The sequence below is a fragment of the Trachurus trachurus genome (assembly GCF_905171665.1).
Source record: "Trachurus trachurus genome assembly, chromosome: 24".
Taxonomy (NCBI): Eukaryota; Metazoa; Chordata; class Actinopteri; order Carangiformes; family Carangidae; genus Trachurus; species Trachurus trachurus.
The window spans coordinates 23,770,423-23,790,612 of NC_139910.1; the positions used below are offsets into that span (position 1 = coordinate 23,770,423).

Sequence of the window (20,190 nt, forward strand, 5' to 3'; positions counted from 1 at the left end):
TACCTCCCCGGGGGGATCCTGCATGTGAACTAATCCCGGCCATTTGATCCCGGTGAAGTCACAACGTGGCCCAGTTCTGAAAGCAGCCCCTCTCCACTCCCCGCACATCTCAGACTCCGCATTACGAAGGGATATCATATTCTATTTAATTTGCCCATCCAAGCACTCCCTGGCACCCCTCGCACCATGCCAGTACGAGCGCTTCGACACCCAACACGCACACGGCAGTGGTGTAGGCTCACAAACAGCAAGGGCTCTCCAGTGCAACAAGCTTTAACCGACATACTTGACATTCTATCATCCAGTATGTCAGCGTATGAAATGTGCCGTCACTTTCTTTCTCTCCGTTTTCTGTCTCGATAGCTCATGTACCCTGCCATGTATGCATGTCCACCTTCAAAGCGATGCATACATGAAAACACACATGTGATAAGCATGCCTGTGGAAGCAAAGCAATAACTTTTGTTTGCCTTATCTCTGTTCAGAGGGGACGTTTTGTTTCAGATGCAGCACTATAGTTGCAAATCTGCTAGTCCCATAGAAAAGTAGAAACCATCCAAAGTTCTGTTTCTGTCCCTTTTTCACTTTACATTTTTTTTTTATCTTATTGTGTAATGATTCTCCTATTTTCTCCCCACTCTCGTACTGGCCCAGGTGTGTTGTAGGTGTTTTGTGTAGCATACATGTATCTGTGTCCCTATCCTCCTTTTTTGTTTTTGTATCCTTTCCTTTGCCCCCCCTTCCCCCCTCATAATTCCTCTAACTCGCTCCGTTTCTGCCGTGATTGGTCGATCAGGTCACTGGGGGAGACGAGGAGCGGCGAGATGCTGGAGCTGAACATGAGCAACATCGGCGCCGACGTGCTGGAGCTGCTGCTGGAGTTCGTCTACACGGGGTCGCTGGTCATCGACTCGGCCAACGCCAAGACGCTGCTGGAAGCCGCCAACAAGTTCCAGTTCAACACCTTCTGTAAAGTCTGTGTCTCCTTCTTAGGTAGGAACCGCTCAGAAAACAGCTGGGGTGATGTGTGTGTGTGTGTGTGCAGTGTTGGGGAGACTACATACAGTTGAACTACAATTTGCTGTAACTTGCTTTTATTCTATTTTGTGCTGCGTCAAGTATTTAAACTACTTTTTGGGTCATTTTTGGTAGTTTAACTATTCAATTTACAAACGACAATTTTGGCCAATAACATAAAACATATTTTTATATAAGAAAAGACCTATAGTATATAAATATTATTTTACCATTATTGTGCTCTAGAACTCTCTTTGAAAAAAGCATGAAGTCCCAGCCAGTGCAGCATGTGAGCAGCTTTTTAGTGTTGGCAAAGATGTTTTTAGTGTCAAATGGAACCAGCTGTCTGATAAAAACTTTGAGAGATGCTCATGTGTCGCGTCAACAAGCGATTCGGCCCTGGCCTAGTGCTAGTGCCTAAGTGTTAGTGGCTCTGAAGTTCCTATGGTTTTAAACATTGTTGTTCAAGACACATCTAGGATATGTCTACCTCTTTGTATTTGATTACATTTTTTGTTGACTGACTTACATTTCTGATTTACAAGTGGGTACTGGGGTAGGATTTTCATTTTCTCTTTATATTACCCAACATGTCTATGGTGATCCTACAGTATGTTGACCTAGATTTTTCTTTAAAAAAGTAAAACTGAGTTGAGAGGCATATTTCTGCTCGCATGTGAATTTTTTGTAGGCTTTTATATTTTGTTTCATATACATCGCATGTTGATTTATTTAACATTGAGTTAAATGAGTATAATAAGTATAAGTAGTTACTTTTTTTAGCTGTAGTTTGAACAAACTACATTTCTCCAGGGGTAGAAATGTAGTTTGTTCAAACTACTGCCAGGCTGAACTAGATAGTTTTACAAGCTACTGTACAGTTACACTTGCATAGTAGCTTCCCCAACACTGTGTGTGTGTGCGCAACTGTTATACTGCATGCTTATATCAGCAAGTGTGCATGTCTATGGAATCAGATCTTCCTTTGCGACCTTTCCTGCTACACACAGTGTTAACAGGCTCGTGCATTTTCATCACGCCGTCATCCCTCACCGCTGTGCACGGCCGTACACGACGTCTTGTGCAGAACCTAAATTTGCGGCCAGACTCTGGCACATCGCGCTGCTTTTTTGTCATGTTTCCAAAGCTAGCGGCCGCAGCATGTGAGCATTCCGCCCGCTGACGCTCTCAGTCGGGCACGGCGCCTCTGATCGTGTCCCGGTGGGCAGCACCAAGCACGGGGGCAGATTTATAAAAAGGTCAGGGAACAATTGTCACTTAAATGTCAAATCCTCCGGCCTGAACCGTGATGGAATCGGAAAAGTAGCAAAACAGATTGATACTCTAACCCGATACCACAACGAGGTATGGAAAGTGGAGCGAAGCAGGGGAGGGGGGCTTTTGATGCCCGAGAGGTCACATGAAAAAAAGCAAATGGCATGTGCCAGATTTTAGTGGGTCAGGCGACCAAAAAGCTGCAAATGTCAGATTTTGCATTCCATTTAATAAATTGTTTTGGGTATCGGGTAACACAGTGGAAGTGCATGTTACTGTAGCAAAAAGGTCAGCGGCAGGAAAGAAGTGAAAAGAAAGTAAAAGAGAACCAGCAGCCCGCGTTATTGATTTGTTTTTCTCGATTTGGTAAAGAAGGAAAAAAATAACAGCGGAAACAGGGAAGCCATTTGTAGACTTCATTGCCAGTGAGACATCAATCCATTCTTCCTCGACAAGATTCATGACATTTCAGTACATTAGAAGGGGAGAAATACAGGCGCAAGCACATGTCCTTGAGCAGAGAGAAATTGATGCAGTGTCAGATATTATCGAAGTTTGTAACAAATGCGCTGAGGAGAAATAACAAACATCTCCACGACCAAATTATACCACTTTGACTTTTATTCACACAACTTCCAATTCGAGGAAATAAAGACTGTCATTTATTGTGGTGCCGGCCATTCTGTGAGAAATCGTGACTTTTTATTACCTGGAAGATTGAAAGTGAATTAGCAGCGCGCTCCATATTTCAACCGTTATGAAGAAATTGGGCACAATGAGGAGTTTCACATATTCTCACAGCCTCCAACTAACACTAATTTTTCATGTCCTACATCTAGGTAGATCTAAGTGAACGCAACACACTTTTATCCAACAAATTAATTTTCAAAACCTGGCCGTCCTGTGTTAAAGAAACTGATGAAAGGATTATGCAACATAATGCTCGGAGAATGAAAGCGTGCACCGTGTAATAACTCTTCATCTGCTCGAATGGCAGTGCAGAGGGACATTTCCCTACAGCCTTTTGTTTAGCCTCTAACCCCCACTCTGACGCAGCGTGAAGCCAGCTTTTATTTGCTCCCTGTTTGGCTTTTGTTTAGTTGTGATTTAGCAGATGTTAGGTGACCTTTATTGGTTGATATTTGTTTAGGAAAGACTCTCAGGCTTTGTCTTTAGTGATAAAAAGGCCTGGCATAGCTTCCCTTTGATGGCCATTGTTTAAACAGGCCGCATTCAGTGGCTACTGACCCAGTTGATCTCTCAGTTGAGTTCCCTCGCCTGTGCCTGCGTGTGTGTGTGTGTGTGTGGGTGAGCTACACTCCCAGCACATTTTCTTCTCTTGTGATAAATGGTGATGTGCGTTAAAAACTAGAATTACGGACACACAGCCTTAAATTCTGCACCCTTAGAAGAGATCACATACGCTGGCATATAAGCCTTCTCCCTCCGGCCCGGCCATCAGGCTAGTTTCATATTTTCTGTTTGTGTGTATGTGTGTGTTGTATACCCGGAGATCTGTCAGGACTTCTTTAAAGTGGCCCAGCTAATCCCAAATCCCACTCCCTGCCATCCACCACCTCATGTCTGCTCTGTGAGCGATCGATTCCCCTCGTTGTTTGTCCCCAGAGCTTTTTTGAGTTATTATACTTGTTCTCCCTTAGTCTCAGGCAGATACACACCTCGACAGGCTGTGGGTCCGTGCTATACCTGCAGCCGCTTTTTCAGTCTCTGTGGTTCTCTACGTCTGTGATCTTTTTTTATGGATGTCTGAGTGATGTTTCTTACCTGTCTTTACCAATCTGCCCGTGTCTCTGTTTCATTCTTGTTTTGGTTTCTCTCTCTCTCTCTCTCTCTCTCTCATCTCTTTGTCTTTCTGCTCCCCGCCCCCCTTCTCTCTCTCTCTCTCTCCGACCCTGTTCATTGACTCCAGAGAAACAGTTGACTGCAGCTAACTGTCTGGGAGTGCTGGCTATGGCCGAAGCAATGACTTGCACGGAGCTCCACAACATGGCCAAAGCTTATGCGCTGCAGAACTTCCCAGAGGTGGGTAGAGATTCATCATCTTTATGATTACATTGATTCCTGTGGAATAAATATACAGTACTGCAGCATCCTCACAACTCCACAGAATATAATAGTAAATAAAACCATTAAAAATGGTAATAGAATCTCAAATCATCACTATAATAGAGTTCATGCAATAAAAAAGACTTGTTTTGATTCAGCACTATTTTGTGCGATTCCATTCTTTACACTGCAGTTGGTTAAGACAAGACTGAAAATGTATCATTTATATGACATCCATTTAGTTCTGTGCAGAAATGATATGTGAAAAACATGTGCAACGTGACACGAAGATTAAAGCTTTTACCACACCTGGCACAATGTACTGAGCTGTGTGCAACATAGTGTACTTTGTGCTAATGTAAAGATACAATGACTCACAGGGAAAATTCAAAGAGATCTCAATTTGTCTGTGGCTGAAGAGGGTCAATCACACCAAATTACACAACAGAAAATTGCTCTCCTCTCTGCAGTGCATCAGGAAAGTCTTCAGACCCCTGCCGTTTTTTGTACATTTTGTTATGTTACAGCCTCATGCTAGGAATATTCAACCCTCTCCCTCAAAGCACCACAATAGCATAAGAAAAATATAGTTTTGGGAAAATGTGCAGCTTTTTTAAAAAGTTAAAACTTGAATATCACATCAACCTATTTCAGATTTTGCTATGACACTTGAAACTGAACTCAGGTGCCTCTGTAAAGAAAATGAAAGGGTCTGAATGCTTTCTTAATACACTGTAGGTTGTGCTCTGATCGGTATGCTGCTTTTCTGACCTGTGCTAGTAGCATTCATAGAATTTATACTAGTTTCTGTCCAATATAGTTCAAAAGTCATTACTTTATACAAGAGATATGTTAGATTTGACTCCCTCTGACTTACAGAGCCAGTAGAAAGTAGTATCAATTTCACTACTTTTCTCCTCAAACACTCAAAAAGAAAGGGAATCAGATAAATCCTTAATTGAATAATAATAAAGCATGGAAAATGGACTGTGTGCCTACACAGGGCCCCCGTACTGAGCGACCTTAAAGGGAAGGGCTCACAGACTTGGGCTGTTATAGAAAGCCACACTGTGCATATGAGGATATGAGTATGTATATACTACATATGCCTTATTATTTAACTATGACCATGGACCACTGCTACAAACAAAGATGTGCTACAGAATGTTCTGAATGTTACAAAAAGAAAAGAAAAAAAAGGTCACAATGAAAACATGTAAGGAAAATAAATATAAGGTTACAACAATGTATTTAAAGTTCAATATGAATTCATCAGTACAAAGCACCATTTGATGTGTGGCTGGCATGTGTTGATGTTTGTATGAAAGTTGCCACAGAGCAAGAATACACAGTTATTTTATTATAATAAAGCACCAAAACAAAGCTTTGATCGGCAGTAATCAACATTTGCACGGAAGTCACATCCAGAGGAAGGAAGAGAATCTAAGAAGTCCGATTAGTCAGACTGTGGTGTCTGAACCTGCTGATGACTTTGTCCTCCGTGACCCTTCAGGTGGCCGGGCAGGAGGAGATCCTGAGTGTTTCCAAGGACGACCTGGTGGCCTACCTGTCCAACAACAGTCTAAACACAAAGGCCGAGGAGCTGGTCTACGAGACGGTCCTCAAATGGATCAAACAAGACCCCAACTCCAGAAGTCAGGTAAAAAACAACATGATGATTGTGTTTTGTGAAGTGTTTGGTTACTCTATACTGGTACTTTATCAATGTGAACTCACACTGCATGTGTATCATGAGACCAAAAAGGCGAGATAAAGCCCCTTGTTAACCCTGACAGTACACATACTGTATGTCTGTGTGAGTGGAGTTGTTGTATCGACCCGGCCTGCCTGCTCCGGCGGCTACGCAGCATGAACAACCAGACAAGTGACTCCACATTTTCTGTTGTTTGTGTTCATCAACTTTGTGCTTCAGATGCAGCCTAACATAGCATTTGTTCACAATCCCAAGTGTGCTCTACCCTCAGAATGCACTCTAGTCTTACTCACTCTACAAACATTTGTCTTGTTTGTAAGACATTATAATGCATGAAAAGCCCAATGGAAACAGACAGCCACCGTCCTAACAGGTGTTTGATATATTCCTAGAGTCTGTTAATCATAATCAAAGGTTGTTTCCTCTGGATAGGTATTGACAGTGAGGTACAGCAGGTCAAATTTTAACAAACGTGGAATCAATAAGCCTCAAGGTCAGAGCATCGGCTCCAGCCAACATTCATGAAAAGGTAAAAAGGCTGCGCTGCAGAGAGATCCGTCCAGCGGCTAAAAACTTCAGGGCATGAGATTTTTATCGAGTCAGTCATAAAAAACATGAATTTAAAGCTGATGATTTTAAAGTATTTTATAGCTGTTTAAAAATGGAGGTGAGATTATTATCAGATAAATTACACCAGTCCATCACTGCAAGAGTCGTTCGCTCAGAGTAATGTCTTCTCATCAAGCAGCAAGTGGGGGAGCAGCCTTATATCAGCTGAATCAGATTCAGTGCAGACCTATGCAATCAATGTTACTTTATTGGCACCTACTTTTATGAGCCACATACGTCAATATTTGAATTTTTCACCCTTTGGATTAAACATTTAGCATTTGATATGTGGCACTCTGTTATTATGGCAAAATCTATCAGGCCAGATTCTTAACTGTTGTACAAAATACCACACAAAGTTTAAGAGCAAACTATTGAAAACAGATGCTGATGCTTGTCAGAAATAAGAGGCTATTCACACAGATTCCAAGACTGAAATAAGAGAGAAACGATTTTTTTTCTCGCCTTGGTTATCAAACTCTGTTGCTGATAAACTCAGTAAATTTGGCATTTGTGTGGTGACTGATGGGAAAATTTTATCCGGCGCCCTTGCAAAATTCACAAAGAGCCCCGAGAAGGCGGATGCACAGTTTTTAGCAGAACATACGATCCCTGTCATCTGCGTTGAAAACCTCCAGCCAGCTGTGAGTTCGACGAACTCCGGCAATCTCACACTCTAATGGAGAGGTGCAGAGGTGAGTTACTCAGATGAAGTAGAAGAAAAAAGAAATGGAAGATTTTCCCGCTTGTCTGAGCAACCCACCGCACTGGTTCCTAAGAAGGGACACCCGGGTCATCCCGTCTCCGAGGAGAGAGGGAGAAGGAGAGAAGAGGAAGGGGGGATGGAGTGGGGGAGGAGAGTCGGAGCGGGGGAAGCAAAGCGAGACAGAAAGACAGAAATGGCCAAGGAGTGATTGAGAAAAGAGAAAGAGATGGTGAAGAAAGTGGAATGGAAAACGAAGCTCTGTGTTCTAATCTGATATCCAATGGTTTGTGCCTCTGTGCAGAGCCATGACATCCAGCGAGCGGAGATGTGATTGAGCTCTCGGTCAAGCTCAAATCTCCTGCCCATGTGTGACCAAAAAAAAAAAAAAAACAACTAGCGAAGGCCTTGGTGAGGGCAGGAGAGAGGGAGAGCGGCGAGGGAATAAACTGCTTCCATCAGGCCACGGGAGAGCGTTTGTGACCCTCGTGGGCTGAGGTTGCGTGCACGGCCCGGCAGCAGCTCGTCGTTACCAACCCTTCCCTCGCCTCCGTCCCTTCTCTGCCCGTTCATGTTGGCGGCAGGAGAGCAGCAGGAATCACTACCCCAGAACCTGTGACACTTTTTAATGACATGTCAGGGCAGAATGTCACAGCATAGCCGAGGAAGTCGGGCACGAGGGAAGAAAAGCTATAAGCCTTGAGCTAAGTTCATGTGCGTTTTGCATTCATCTGAGCGTGCACGCTTATATGTGTGCCTTTGTGTGCGCTCGTGTGACTGTGCATGTGCTGTGGGTTGTAAGCTGCAGGCTATAGAGTGGAAAAGTGGCATATTGAAGGCGATGGGTAAATAATATGCAATTTTCTCTCTCCGCTATGCTGTCACTAACATCCGATGGCACCAGGAAACGGGGCCTGGACATCGCTAAGAGACAGAGCGAGAGCATTTGAGCGTTAATAATGGTTTGCTATGAGACACAGAGCCACTGAATGAAAGAGAAGAGCTGTTACAGTTTTCTTTGATTGACTGTCACTGAAGGTGTGCCGCCCTGCCAGCATCTGCATGTGTCCGCTTCTGTCTTTTACAGAAAATGGTTAAGGGGGGAATTTAAATAGACTAATCATTAATCAAAGCAGAACAGACAGATTACAGCACAATTTAATAACAGAGATAGTCATTTGTTGCAGCCCTAGAATAAATGATGCGTACAGCAATTTATACATACTTCTAAAATGTGGAGGTGGAGATTGAAACAGAACATCTGAGAACTGAACCTTCCTCCGCATTTAGTCCACAAGCTGGTTTTATAAGTTACATAAACAAAGGGGCTGGGGAAAAAAAACAGTCCCGCATCATGTTTTCTCTGTGAAGGTGCTGACAGAGAGAGACCTGTCCTTCCTTTCACCCAGCAGTCTTTTGTGGGACAACCACAGACACACGGCTCCAATTATAACAGGCCAGCCTCTGCCAAATCCCTGAATAGGACCTCCATTACGCCTCGCCCCAACATATTTCATAGTGGATCCTATCTTGCCAGGTGACTCAACCTGACAAAAGGGGCTGATTAATTGGCTCTTTGGAAAGTGGCCAACTAATGTAACAGCTAAAAAGGAGAGGTAATGGTGTATTTTCATGATAAAAAAGGCCAGCCCTGCCATTAGCCAGGGCCCGCTGTCCACTCTTCAGAAATAACAATGGCCTGCCCGTGACATTTGCGGTTCCCAAGCCAAATTAATATAGTTAAAGGTATTACTTTATATTATTTTGGGGGGATTTTATACAATTGAGTCTGGTGGTGCGGTGATGTGATTCTTCTTCTTTTTTTTTTTCCTTCAGCACTCATTAAAGAAGGAAAAAAATCATTTCCCAGAACAAATGATACTATCATTATGTAGTTAGAGAGTAAAATTATCAAAGGACAAAAATGCTTTGAGGCTGTGAAGGGATATAAACTGAGTTTCCCTCACTGTTTTACGATTCATTTACCTTCAAAGCTACAAATGACCCCTTCACTACAAGCGTCACTTTGAATTTAGTGATTCTCTTTTTAAGCTCCAAGTTCAAAATGGAAACTTTTCATCTATGTACACGCCATAAGAGATGGTTAATAATGTGTTTTTTCCCTCTTTTCCTCTTTTACTTACTTAATGTCACAACAATCATCCTTGAAAAGGAAGCTGTTTTTGTAGAGAGAGTCAAAGTGAACACAACACAAGTCGCCTCCAGCGTGATCTATGACAAATGTGCGCTCTTGAGGAGATGTAACCAGGCAATGGTGATTGATGCAGCGAGCAATCTCTGCTTTTTGCTCTCCAACACGCAAGCGCACACTCCTGCACAAACACTCAACACACACAGTGGCACACTCGGGGATTTACATAAAATGCACGGGGATGTCACTGTTCATATATCAAACATTCACACAAGACCGGGAATCACTTGTTTATCGGCGCAAGTACGGCTCGTGTATTAGAGAGTGGATGGGATCAGATGCGAGCCAGTGAACTCCGGACCTCCATCCTCATCTGTGTCCTCTGTTGTCCCAGAGCGGGCTCAGTCCTGATGTGTGCAGCCATTTGAACCGAAGTTACTCAACCACGGCGGCTGCATATCCACAGCGAGTCAAAGGCATCACATTTTCCACTGGGCTCTCTTATAAACACAAAAGAGTTGCATGAGCAATTCAGTGCATAGAGAACAAACAAATTACACTCCCTGTTCAAAGGCAGCAATCTTCTCTGTTTTCCCAAGATGAACAGTAAAAACCGCCATATCATCAAAGGTGCAAAATAGCAAGCGACGTCAAAGACGATTTCCGTCAGAAGCGGAAACAAAGTTTTGTCTTAACGTACAACGCGCAGTCGTTCATAGAAAAAAATATTAAATTGAAAGTTAATAATAGTTCATAGTTTGTTTTTTTTCTTCATATTGAATGAAATCATGCTGAAAAAGGCCTTGGAGGAGAACACATTGCACCTGTCAGTGGTTGCTCAGGGCAGCAGTCAGCATCTGTCGTTCGCTCCATCTCCCTCCATCCCCCCATCCATGCTTTTGGCTGATGTGCACACATGGTCACGCATTCGTAAAAAAAAATACCTCACAAACACGCTCAGCAAAGCATCTCTTGAACCTAGATGAAGAGCCATTTGCGAGAGCATATTTTACTCGTCCATTTTTTTTTATTTTTTTTTACCTGAAGGAAAAAGCACACGCACAGAAACCTGCACACACTCAAAAGGACACGGAGCGGTGGTCATTTCAGCTGAATGGCTTTGTTAGCGCTGTGAGGCTAAACATGGGCACATGCTCTATTGAGCACACACTTGTGAGTCAGTGAGTGAGTATGTGTGTGTTTTTGTTTTTTTGACTCTTTTTTTTTTTTTCTTCATTCAGGGCTACGTTTTAAGCAGCGGGTTGTCCATTTTTCACACTAAAGCAGACACATACTCCTATCTAGTCAGAGCAAAGCAAATAGATATGACCGTTCATGTGTCATTTATTTGATGCCAGCGTAGCATTGAATCACTTCACCCACACACACACACACATATAGTAAGAGGCGTTAGTCCTCGCTGACAGTAGTGGAATGGGAAATGCTCAGTGGACATTTGTCATCTGTGTTAGTGGATGGCGGCCTCCTGGCTGTGTCTCTGCTGCCTCTGACAGATCTGAGAGGCTCCCTGTTAGACACATTATCCCTGCCTTTCAGCAGGCTCAACCCATTCTCATCCCGTACATGTGTGTGTGTAATTGTGTGTGTGTGTGTGAATAAGAAAAAAAAGTGAGTTTTTCTTTTCTTTTCTTTTTTTTTGTAACCAGGCTGTGCAGCATCATTTTCCCCTCCAGTATAGAAGTTGATGCAGTCTGACAGTGCTGCAGGGCATGTGGATGTGCTGGCACTGAGAATGTTTACCTGGTGTGTTTGTGCATCGGGTCAGCGCGCGAGATAGAAATCAATATAGAGGTGAAGTCGCAAGGTGTTACCCGGGTTGTATTTCAGAATACGAGGGGATAAGCATATGGACTCCTCGTAAACGCTCCTTGTCTAGGGAGAATGGGAAAAAAAATGAAGTGTGGGTGGACCAGTTAAAAGTAGCGTTGCCATATGTCCTCAGACTCCTGTGGATACTTTCCATATGTTTCGCATGTTTAAAAAAAAACACCGAACTCCTCGTTAAGAATGTGAAAAGATTGAGCCATATTTTCTTTAAAGACAAACGGGGAGCTTTGTATCTCCCAACTGGCACCGTATGGCTGTTGTGATTCAAAAGCCATTTAGATGCTCCCAAAAAATTTACATGAATTGCCTGGATGAGTAGGCGAGAAGATGAAAATGACAGGTCACAACCGTTCGTCTGGAGGGACCAGCGTTCGCATTCACTCTTGCGTGCCTGCGCATGGGAAGGTGGCTGCTTGAGAGGTTGTTGGAGATGGAGAGAAATGGAGTCAGATGTACAGTAGACCTATGCTGCCCGCTCTCATCTGCAGAGTGCAGGCACGTCACTCACTAGCCTGAAGAGTGTGTGAGTGTTGTCACATGCAGGCACACGTATGGGAAAATAACAATCTAACCCTTTTAACACACAGTTCACATGGTATGCATCCTGAGCGTGTGCACTCCTCAGTCAGCAGCGAGGATGGTAAAAGCCTTCATGCCTTTGCTTCTATCAATATTTACCAGACTTAACACCCGAGGAAGGGTTCAGTCTCTTTAAATATCAACTCTGTTGCCTTTCAGATTAGTTGAGAAGATACGGAAAAAATCTGCCGTGAACTCAATTTCAGACATGTAAGAAATCTTGACTTATGCAGGTATGCATACGGCACAAGAATAGGAGTAATTTAATTTCCCTCACTGAAGAACTAAGCCTCGGTTCACCTGGAAGGTGCATGTAATATTATTGTAATCCCATGAGTCACATCTGCCACAAAAAGAAGAGATTTCATCCACAAACATAATGGCTGAGACAATTTTGGCAGTTTTGAAAGAAAAAGGACGACTGAGTGAATGAAAGGGGTTAAACTGTTTAAACTCTCCCAACAAAAGCCGAGCGTTTTCACGCTGCAGCTGTGTCAAGGACACGCCTCTGTTAATAAAAGTTCAACTCAAACCCATACGATGTAGTCATCACTTCACCCTTTGAATCCAAAATATCAGATCCCTTTTGTTTGCTGTGCAGCTTTGAGCTAAACTGTGGCCGTGGCCTAGCTAATGCTCACAATAACAATGGTGACATTTTTAATTTATCACATTATGAATAAATAAGATTTATTCTCTAGAGAGAGAGACTCATTCAGTGCAACCAATAATTGTTGATATTTCAGGTTAAAGAGTGTCAACCCCAGAGCTTTCCTGCTAACATGGCTAACAAGCTACTTTACAGCCAAAATAAATGATTTAAGTGCATTTCCACAAAGAAAAATAACATGCTAATAAAAAAACGTGATTAGAAGTGATTTAATAACAGAGGAGGTTTGGAACTGTCCAGTCTCGCATTGTACCTGCAGTGTTGTGTATGACATATGACTGCTGATTAACTGGACTGCATTTGAATTAGATTTGCATGAAAGCGTGTGATTATTTAACCATCCATTTAACATCTGTGAGTGAGTCAGTGACCACAAGGTATGACGGAGCACCCAGCACTGCCAAAAAACTAGAATACAAGAAAGCCGAGTAGCTCATTAAATTATAACAACTAAATTTAAAAAAAAAAAAAAAAAAAACAGGTGATGCATTACTCCCTAGGGGTATCAAGGTAAAAACATAATGTTCTCGTCTTTCTTTATAGAACACTTTCTCTCAACAAGAGCCTTGAGTAAACAGAATTTGCAATAATTCCTGCTTGAGTAGTTTCAATGGCTGGCACGAAACAGGACTCGCTTTTTTTTCATGGGATCTGACACTTTGGATTTGAATATTAGCAGCCAGTGTGCAACTCTCCCTCATTTCCATGCCGATATATGCGTGTGTGGGAGGAAGAGCGAGGAGCTGGAATGGAGGTGGAGAGAGAGAGAGTGAGACAGAAAGTGAAAAAGAAGTGGGAGAGATAGTGAGTAAGTTAGAAGAAGAGAGGAAGAGTAGCTAGTTGCTTTTTTTGTTTGTTTTTTGGGTTCTTTTTTTTTCATAAATAGAGGGACAGACGGAGAAAGATGAGGGAGGAAAACAGCCAGGCATTATCCGACCAATCTTCAACAAACACATCCCCCCCCACACACACACACACACACACACACATACATACACTTACGAGATATCCCACAATTGAATCCATGGTTGTTTATTTAATCAGAGATCAGCCTCAGTGACTTTACATTTTCTTTATCTCTTCAACAAGATTTACAGTGAAATCAGGCTTTGGACTGAACACAGCAACCAGATTAACAACAGCTATGACCACAAACAGCACATGATTGTAATAAAAAATACAGTCACGCTATACTATACACTACAGTAGACCCTGGTGCTGCAGTGTGGCCTCCTATGCATCTGCCTCTGCCTCTTTCTCTCACATGGTCGGATATTTGTCTCTATAAGTGTGGGTGCATTTTGGGAGGATATTTATGAGCTAACGGTCCTTACCTTTCTGCACAGACCAGATGTTGTCTGTTTGAGGTAGTTTTACAGCCATTTTAAAGATGTTTGGCAAAGGAAGACAGACTACAGCAGATGTGTTGTTAAAATTTGCAGATGGTACAGTAGAATGCTTTGGTATTTCTTTACTTCATCTTTTTTAAGTAAAGGAAACTTCATCTGGCGTGTATACTGTATGTGTGTCTATATATATATATATAGGTGTGCATGTGTGTGAGAGAGAGCAAGAGAGATCAAGCACCGATGTAGATGTGGTTTTCCCAGTGTGCCGAGACAATGCTGCTAATGAGAACACATGAGCGTGGAGCTCTAACACAGATTAGCCTGTCCATCACGCCTTGAACTCCCAGCCTGCCGACTACAGTAGTTGTGCTCAGTGTTCAACTTCTCTTCGAATTCTAAAAGCAGCTTCTTTTTTTTCCAGAAGAGCACCTCGATTACCGATTTCTATGCCTGCTTTTTCCTGTTCAAGGTCACAGGTGTATATCCCAGGATGCACCGCATGAGAGGCAGGGAAACTCTTGGGATAGGCTGAGTGTGATGCACAATTATACACAGAGATATATTTGCAGATACGGGTAATCTGGAGTCTTCAGCACACCTGAACAGCATGGTTTTTTTTTTCTTTTTTTTCTGTGACTGCAGAGGAGACTAGAATATTATTTGGACAAAATCCACATGAAACCCACGCAACGTGCAAACTCCACACCCAAGAGGACCAAAGGCAAAAATTCATGCCCAGGGCTGTCTCGCTCGTCCACCTGCTGTTCAAAATAGGAGCAAGATTTCACCATGCACCCCGAGACATTTGAGCACATTTATTTTCTGCCGTGCCACTGAGGGCACCACCTGGCTGAAACTGCCCCATATTCAGCTTTAATTTAGCTCCGAGGGTCAGAGCGGTCACTCGTAGACCTAGTTCAGCCGACCTGCAGATGCACATGTATGATCTCATGAGCCAAGTTTAAACACAACAAAAAATGCAGCTCCTCTTTCCCTGCATTTGTACAAATTTGCAGGATGTTTGTCTCAAAAGGATTTACTTTTTTAGATTTTGTCCATATCCGATTACTGGCATTAATAACATGTCATAAAACCCAAGTAGGCGAGGTTGTAGCAGTCCTGGAAAAAAAAAAAAAAAAAAAGTATCTTGTAATATAAAAGCAGAGCAGTAAGCCTGAAGCTTAAGTCACCTCCATTTGAGTGTGACATGACTCTGTAATTACTGGGGCAAGTCTCCCACTATGGGGGCACTTTAATTGGAAGTAGGAACTTCTCCTGAGCTAGTGATTCTTCCCTTAAGAATATCTTTGTATGCTAAGTAGCTTGCTTTGACTTTACCTTCTTGCTGTGTGTGAGCCGAGGGTGCTGCGAGCGACTGCCAGTGTTTATGTGGGTATTGAGCTGTTTGTTATGATAAACTGTCTGGTAAGCTGTGCGCGTTCGTGGAGGAGGGACGCAGACGGTCCCGTCAGCGGGACGGCGTCTCGCACCTCGCCTCCTCGCAGAGAGGAAACATCATCAGCAAAATCCCTCTGACCGGCGTGGAACCGTTGCATCCCTCGACCTAACCTTGCTTATCTTGTCTTCTCCGTTTCCTCGTCCTGCTACTCTTCTTCTCATGTGTCCTCTCCTTTTTTTTTTTTTTTTGCTGCTCCGTCTCTCCGCCCCTGCTCAATCCAAGCCCTCCTTGTCTCCTCTTCTGTTATCTTCCGCTGTCTTTTTTTCCTCCTTTCTGGTCCGATGCGCCCAGGACATCGGTAGAGAACAAATGGGACACATGCCAGAGTGAAAAGGCCTCAGGTGGGAGAGGGAGATGCTTAGGCTGAGTGTCAGCTTATTATTTGTTCTCCCCTGAATGGTGTTTTTCCGAGTCTGTTGTTTTGTCGCTCTCCCCGTGTGGCTCGGTCACGTCGCTCTGAGGCGAGGGGTCAACGAGGTCAGTCTCCGCCCAGCTCTCTGTCGCTCTGTCCAATGCTTGTTTACAGCTTTTACTGTCGACATAGATGAAACTCCCGCGGGGCTCCAAGACCAGCCACACATAACACTTATGCACACTCACTGGGAAAAAAACACACACACACACAAAAAACCACACTCACACACAGAGCAGGGAGAGCTATAGACAAGGTTGCCATGGTAACAGCCTGTCCTGCCTCTGTATCTGAACACCTATAGTCTGAGCTCATGTGAACGGTAAATGTATGCGCACCCAGTGATGGAACGGACAAACACACCATCACAAATGTTTGTGTTGCCATGGTCGAGGGGTTTTGTCATCATGTGTGAACTCTGAAGTGGAGAAGAAAAGGTGCCAATATGTCAGATTGCTTAAAACTTCATCTGGTGGCACTGCAGGATCATGCTTTGTATTGTCTCCTGGCTTGGACGGGTTATTAACCAGAGCTGGGTCTTAATTTAGCTGCAGAAAAACATTAGCTGTCTCCAAAAAAAAAAAAAAAAAAAAAAAAAAATCTGAAGCAGAAGGTGGAGGCAAGTAAGACACCCCCCGCTGCCTCATTCCGGCTCTTGCAGCGTAACCTAATGCACCTCCGAAAGTGGGATTGTGAGTGCCGAGAACTTTTGCCAAACGTTAGTCAGTGATGAAGAACTTTTACCGACAGAATTAGAAATCTCAAGAGGGTTTTTTTTTTTTTTGTTGTTTTTGAAATGTACTGTACAGGAGTGACTCTGCCTGTCGAGAGTGGGGGCATTTTCTCACATGCATCTACCCTCACCAGGGCATTTTGTTCTGAAGGATAGAAATAGAAAATCGACACATGCAGCGTGTTGATCTGGGGCTTTGAGAGCCAGACACTCAGTGACTGATCTAATGGTCTTGGTACAAACAGGCTCCCTCACCCTAACAGCCCGCGCTTTTACAAGATAGTGTATGTCGTCTTTTTAAGATATAAACATGGCTATCTGTGTGGCAAAAACATTTATAATGAGGTCGGGAGTTAATCCAGCTGTTCTTTGAGAAGGAAGTTTAAATCTGTCTTTACTGGCTGTGATTCCGTGTGTTTTTTTATCTGCTACCCGTTTAATGTTGTTCATATAAAATCTTTTTGATCATCGCTGGAAGTCTCACTCGGTCTAAATTAGTCTAGATGTCCGCTAACACGGGTTTTATTAGTGTTTGCTTTCTTTTTTTGCCTTTCCTGTTTGAGCCACATCCACTGATTGCTTCCCTCCTTTTCCTCCTCTCCATCTGTCTTCGCAGCATTTGTCGGACCTGTTGGCGGTGGTGCGTCTTCCCTTCATCCACCCGTCCTACTTACTGAACGTGGTGGATAACGAGGAGCTGATCAAATCGTCGGAGGCGTGTCGCGATCTGGTCAATGAAGCCAAGCGGTACCACATGCTGCCCCACGCGCGGCAGGAGATGCAGACGCCCAGGACCCGGCCAAGACTTTCTGCTGGTAAACACACACACTCACACACATAAAAGCAGAGATAAAGCCCATCCTCTTTGCCCTGAGTGACATTAGAACAAAGTGGCGGGGACATTATCTGCTTCCTACCGGTGTAATTGACCCAGAACACACTGCCGGCATCCACGCACCCACAAGCAACCGTATCTCATTTTTTACAGCAACAAAATGACACAAAGGTCAGGTCTCCACAAGGTGATCCTGACTTGCCATAGCGTCCTATTAATTTCAGCACACATCGAAAAAGAACGGTGCTTTGGAGCGCCGTGTTTTCCCACACAGAAATACTTACACTGAAGCGTGCACAGGGGAGTAGCACATCATATTTCCAAGCGACCGGTTTTCTGCTTTCCCACAATCAGAGAAATGGCTACCAGAGCCAATCCTGCTTCAGGTTACCATGAAAAGCTGTTTTCTGTGTGTAGCTGAACACAAGCTCTTTTCACAGCCAGCACGGTACATAACGTCTAACAACTTTTCAAGAGCAGCTACACAAAGTCGGGGTCCATCCTCACTTTTCTGAGCCGCCAGCAGCCAACCAACCATTCCAACGTGCCCGACTGCTGCCGATATCCAAGCCATTGAAGACCGTTTTGTGTTTACATCGTTAAAATCAAAGAATCATTCATGGAAATTGGTAGGCGCCTGCAAATTGCTTTTGGCTACAATATTTTTCCCTCAGGTCGGCCAGGACCCTTCTCCTTTCCCCTGTAAAGAGCTGCCTAATTACAGTGTCTGCATGGTATTATGAGCTTCGCACCAGCACACCTTACCATTCAGCACAAGTTATTTTCTGCTTGGTAGAATAAAGATAATTGCCTAACAAATGGCACTTTATGGAGAGGTCAGTTTACCAGCCAGCTCTGTTGTCCAGCCAGTGCGTTTATTTTCCAGTAAACAAACAGTGTGGGGAATTGCGTCGTCAAGTTAGTATTTTTGCATCTTTAATTGCCTGTAATGCAGTCGCAGGGAGAGTACAGAATCATTTGCCTCTCGTGAATAGACATCTGTGGCATTATATGTGCGCAGCATCCTCCCATTCTTCATCCCAGATCCTCCAGCAGTTCCTCTTTGTTCACAGCAGTTTTCTTGAAGCGTTTTCTGTCAAGTCCCATTTTTATAGTGTTTGGTTATGTGCATATCTTATACATCCTACAGCCCCATTATGCAGGCCGAAGTATGTATTGATTCACAGCAGCTTGTGGCTCTGTACAACAGAATTATATAAATGCATAAATGCTGGCGGGATGAATACATTCATGATGCATTATACCCCCGATGGCTGCGTGAATGGGAAATATGTACGTTTTCACGATCAAGTTCCGAAGTCTTCTGAAGCTGAAGTCCTTATTATGACGGACTAACTGGGCGCAGTGTTTTATCAGTGCACCGGTGTCAACTTCATCATATGCAAAGTGTGAAAAATTGTGCGCCCATATAGTGTACAGTACTTGGTGCACAGATAAATAGGAATACATGCATGGTTTTTTTTCATTTTCAGGACAAGTATTTGAGTAACACATTGTGAACATATTTTTCAATCCAAGCCCCCCTCCCACTCCCTCCCCCCATTTCCCATTACTGGTATATATGTCTATAAAGATATACTTAAATACAAATTATAGTACAATAGGATCATAACATAAAATAGGTAAAATAAATAATAAAACAAAACAGATGAAGATACATAGTGAAGATATATAGATAAATTAATAAAAGGAAAAGTCAAATAAAATACAGATAGTTGAATATCTCTAGCCAGCAGCTACAGCTTTGGTGTGACCCTTCAATCAACTATGTCCACCGAATTCAGATGTTCAATCAGATTACCCCATATTCCCTCAAATTTATCTAGCCTTTGTTTTAGATTGTACATTATTTTCTCGTTGGTGATACAAGAGGTCAGGTGTTCACTCTTCCATCTAAAAGCTATGCATTTATTAGCTATTGTCAAAGCTATTCTTATAAATCTGATGTTGTTGCCCCTTACAGGTAGCATCGACATGTCCCCTAGTCGTAGTAGAGTTCACCTTGGTTCAGGTGGAATATTTGTTTTAGTTATCTTGGATATGGTTCTTAGTATGGTTTCCCAATAATTGGACAGTATTGAGAGATTGTCTGATTTATATTGTGCAGTCGTTCAGGTGTGTGATAGATTCTATGTATCAGATTGTACTGAGTTACTATATGTTTACTATTATAGGAAAAGCGTTGGGCCTTTTCACATAACTCAGTCCAGTCAGCCGCATGCCGCAATTTGGAGTAGTTATGTGTATGGAGGCCTGTGTGTGGTTTTTATCCTCTGTGTGTGTGTGTGTGTGTGTGTGTGTGTGTGTGTGTGTGTGTGTGTGTGTGTGTGTGTGTGTGTGTGTGTGTGTGTGTGTGTGTGTGTGTGTGTGTGTGTGTGTGTGAAGACGGTGGTCAGGATTGTTTGTGTGCATGCATGTGGTCTCTCAGCCATCTGCTGTGTTGGACGGGGTGGACGCCGCACAGCGGGGAGCGTGGTCACTGGGATTGCGGGATAGATGTGGGGCCCAGCACGTTGGACATGCAGGACATTGAGAAGGATTAAATAAAGACTGGAAGGAGAGCTCGAGGTTGTCGGGAGAGTATGGCTGGCACACAGAGGACAAGGAAGTGGAGGGAGAACAGGAGGAGAGGTCGAGATGTGGTCAGAGGGAGGGGGGAGAGAAGGACCCAGGGGGATCAGAAATGAAATTTGAAGGGCAGACATTTGATTGAGTTTATTCCTTGAGCATGTGTCTACTTGTGTAAG

The 20,190-nt window shown here is 43.4% G+C and overlaps 1 protein-coding gene across 1 annotated transcript in view; it reads left to right on the plus strand.

Annotated features, from left to right (window-relative positions):
• klhl29 (kelch like family member 29) overlaps positions 1-20,190 on the plus strand; it is a gene marked incomplete at its 3' end in the record, with an annotated part of 210,032 nt that overhangs the window by 136,169 nt on the left and 53,673 nt on the right. The window contains 4 exon segments of the mRNA XM_084000631.1: positions 797-993; positions 4,223-4,335; positions 5,873-6,019; positions 17,204-17,402. Coding sequence (XP_083856757.1) covers positions 797-993; positions 4,223-4,335; positions 5,873-6,019; positions 17,204-17,402 — 656 coding nt within the window.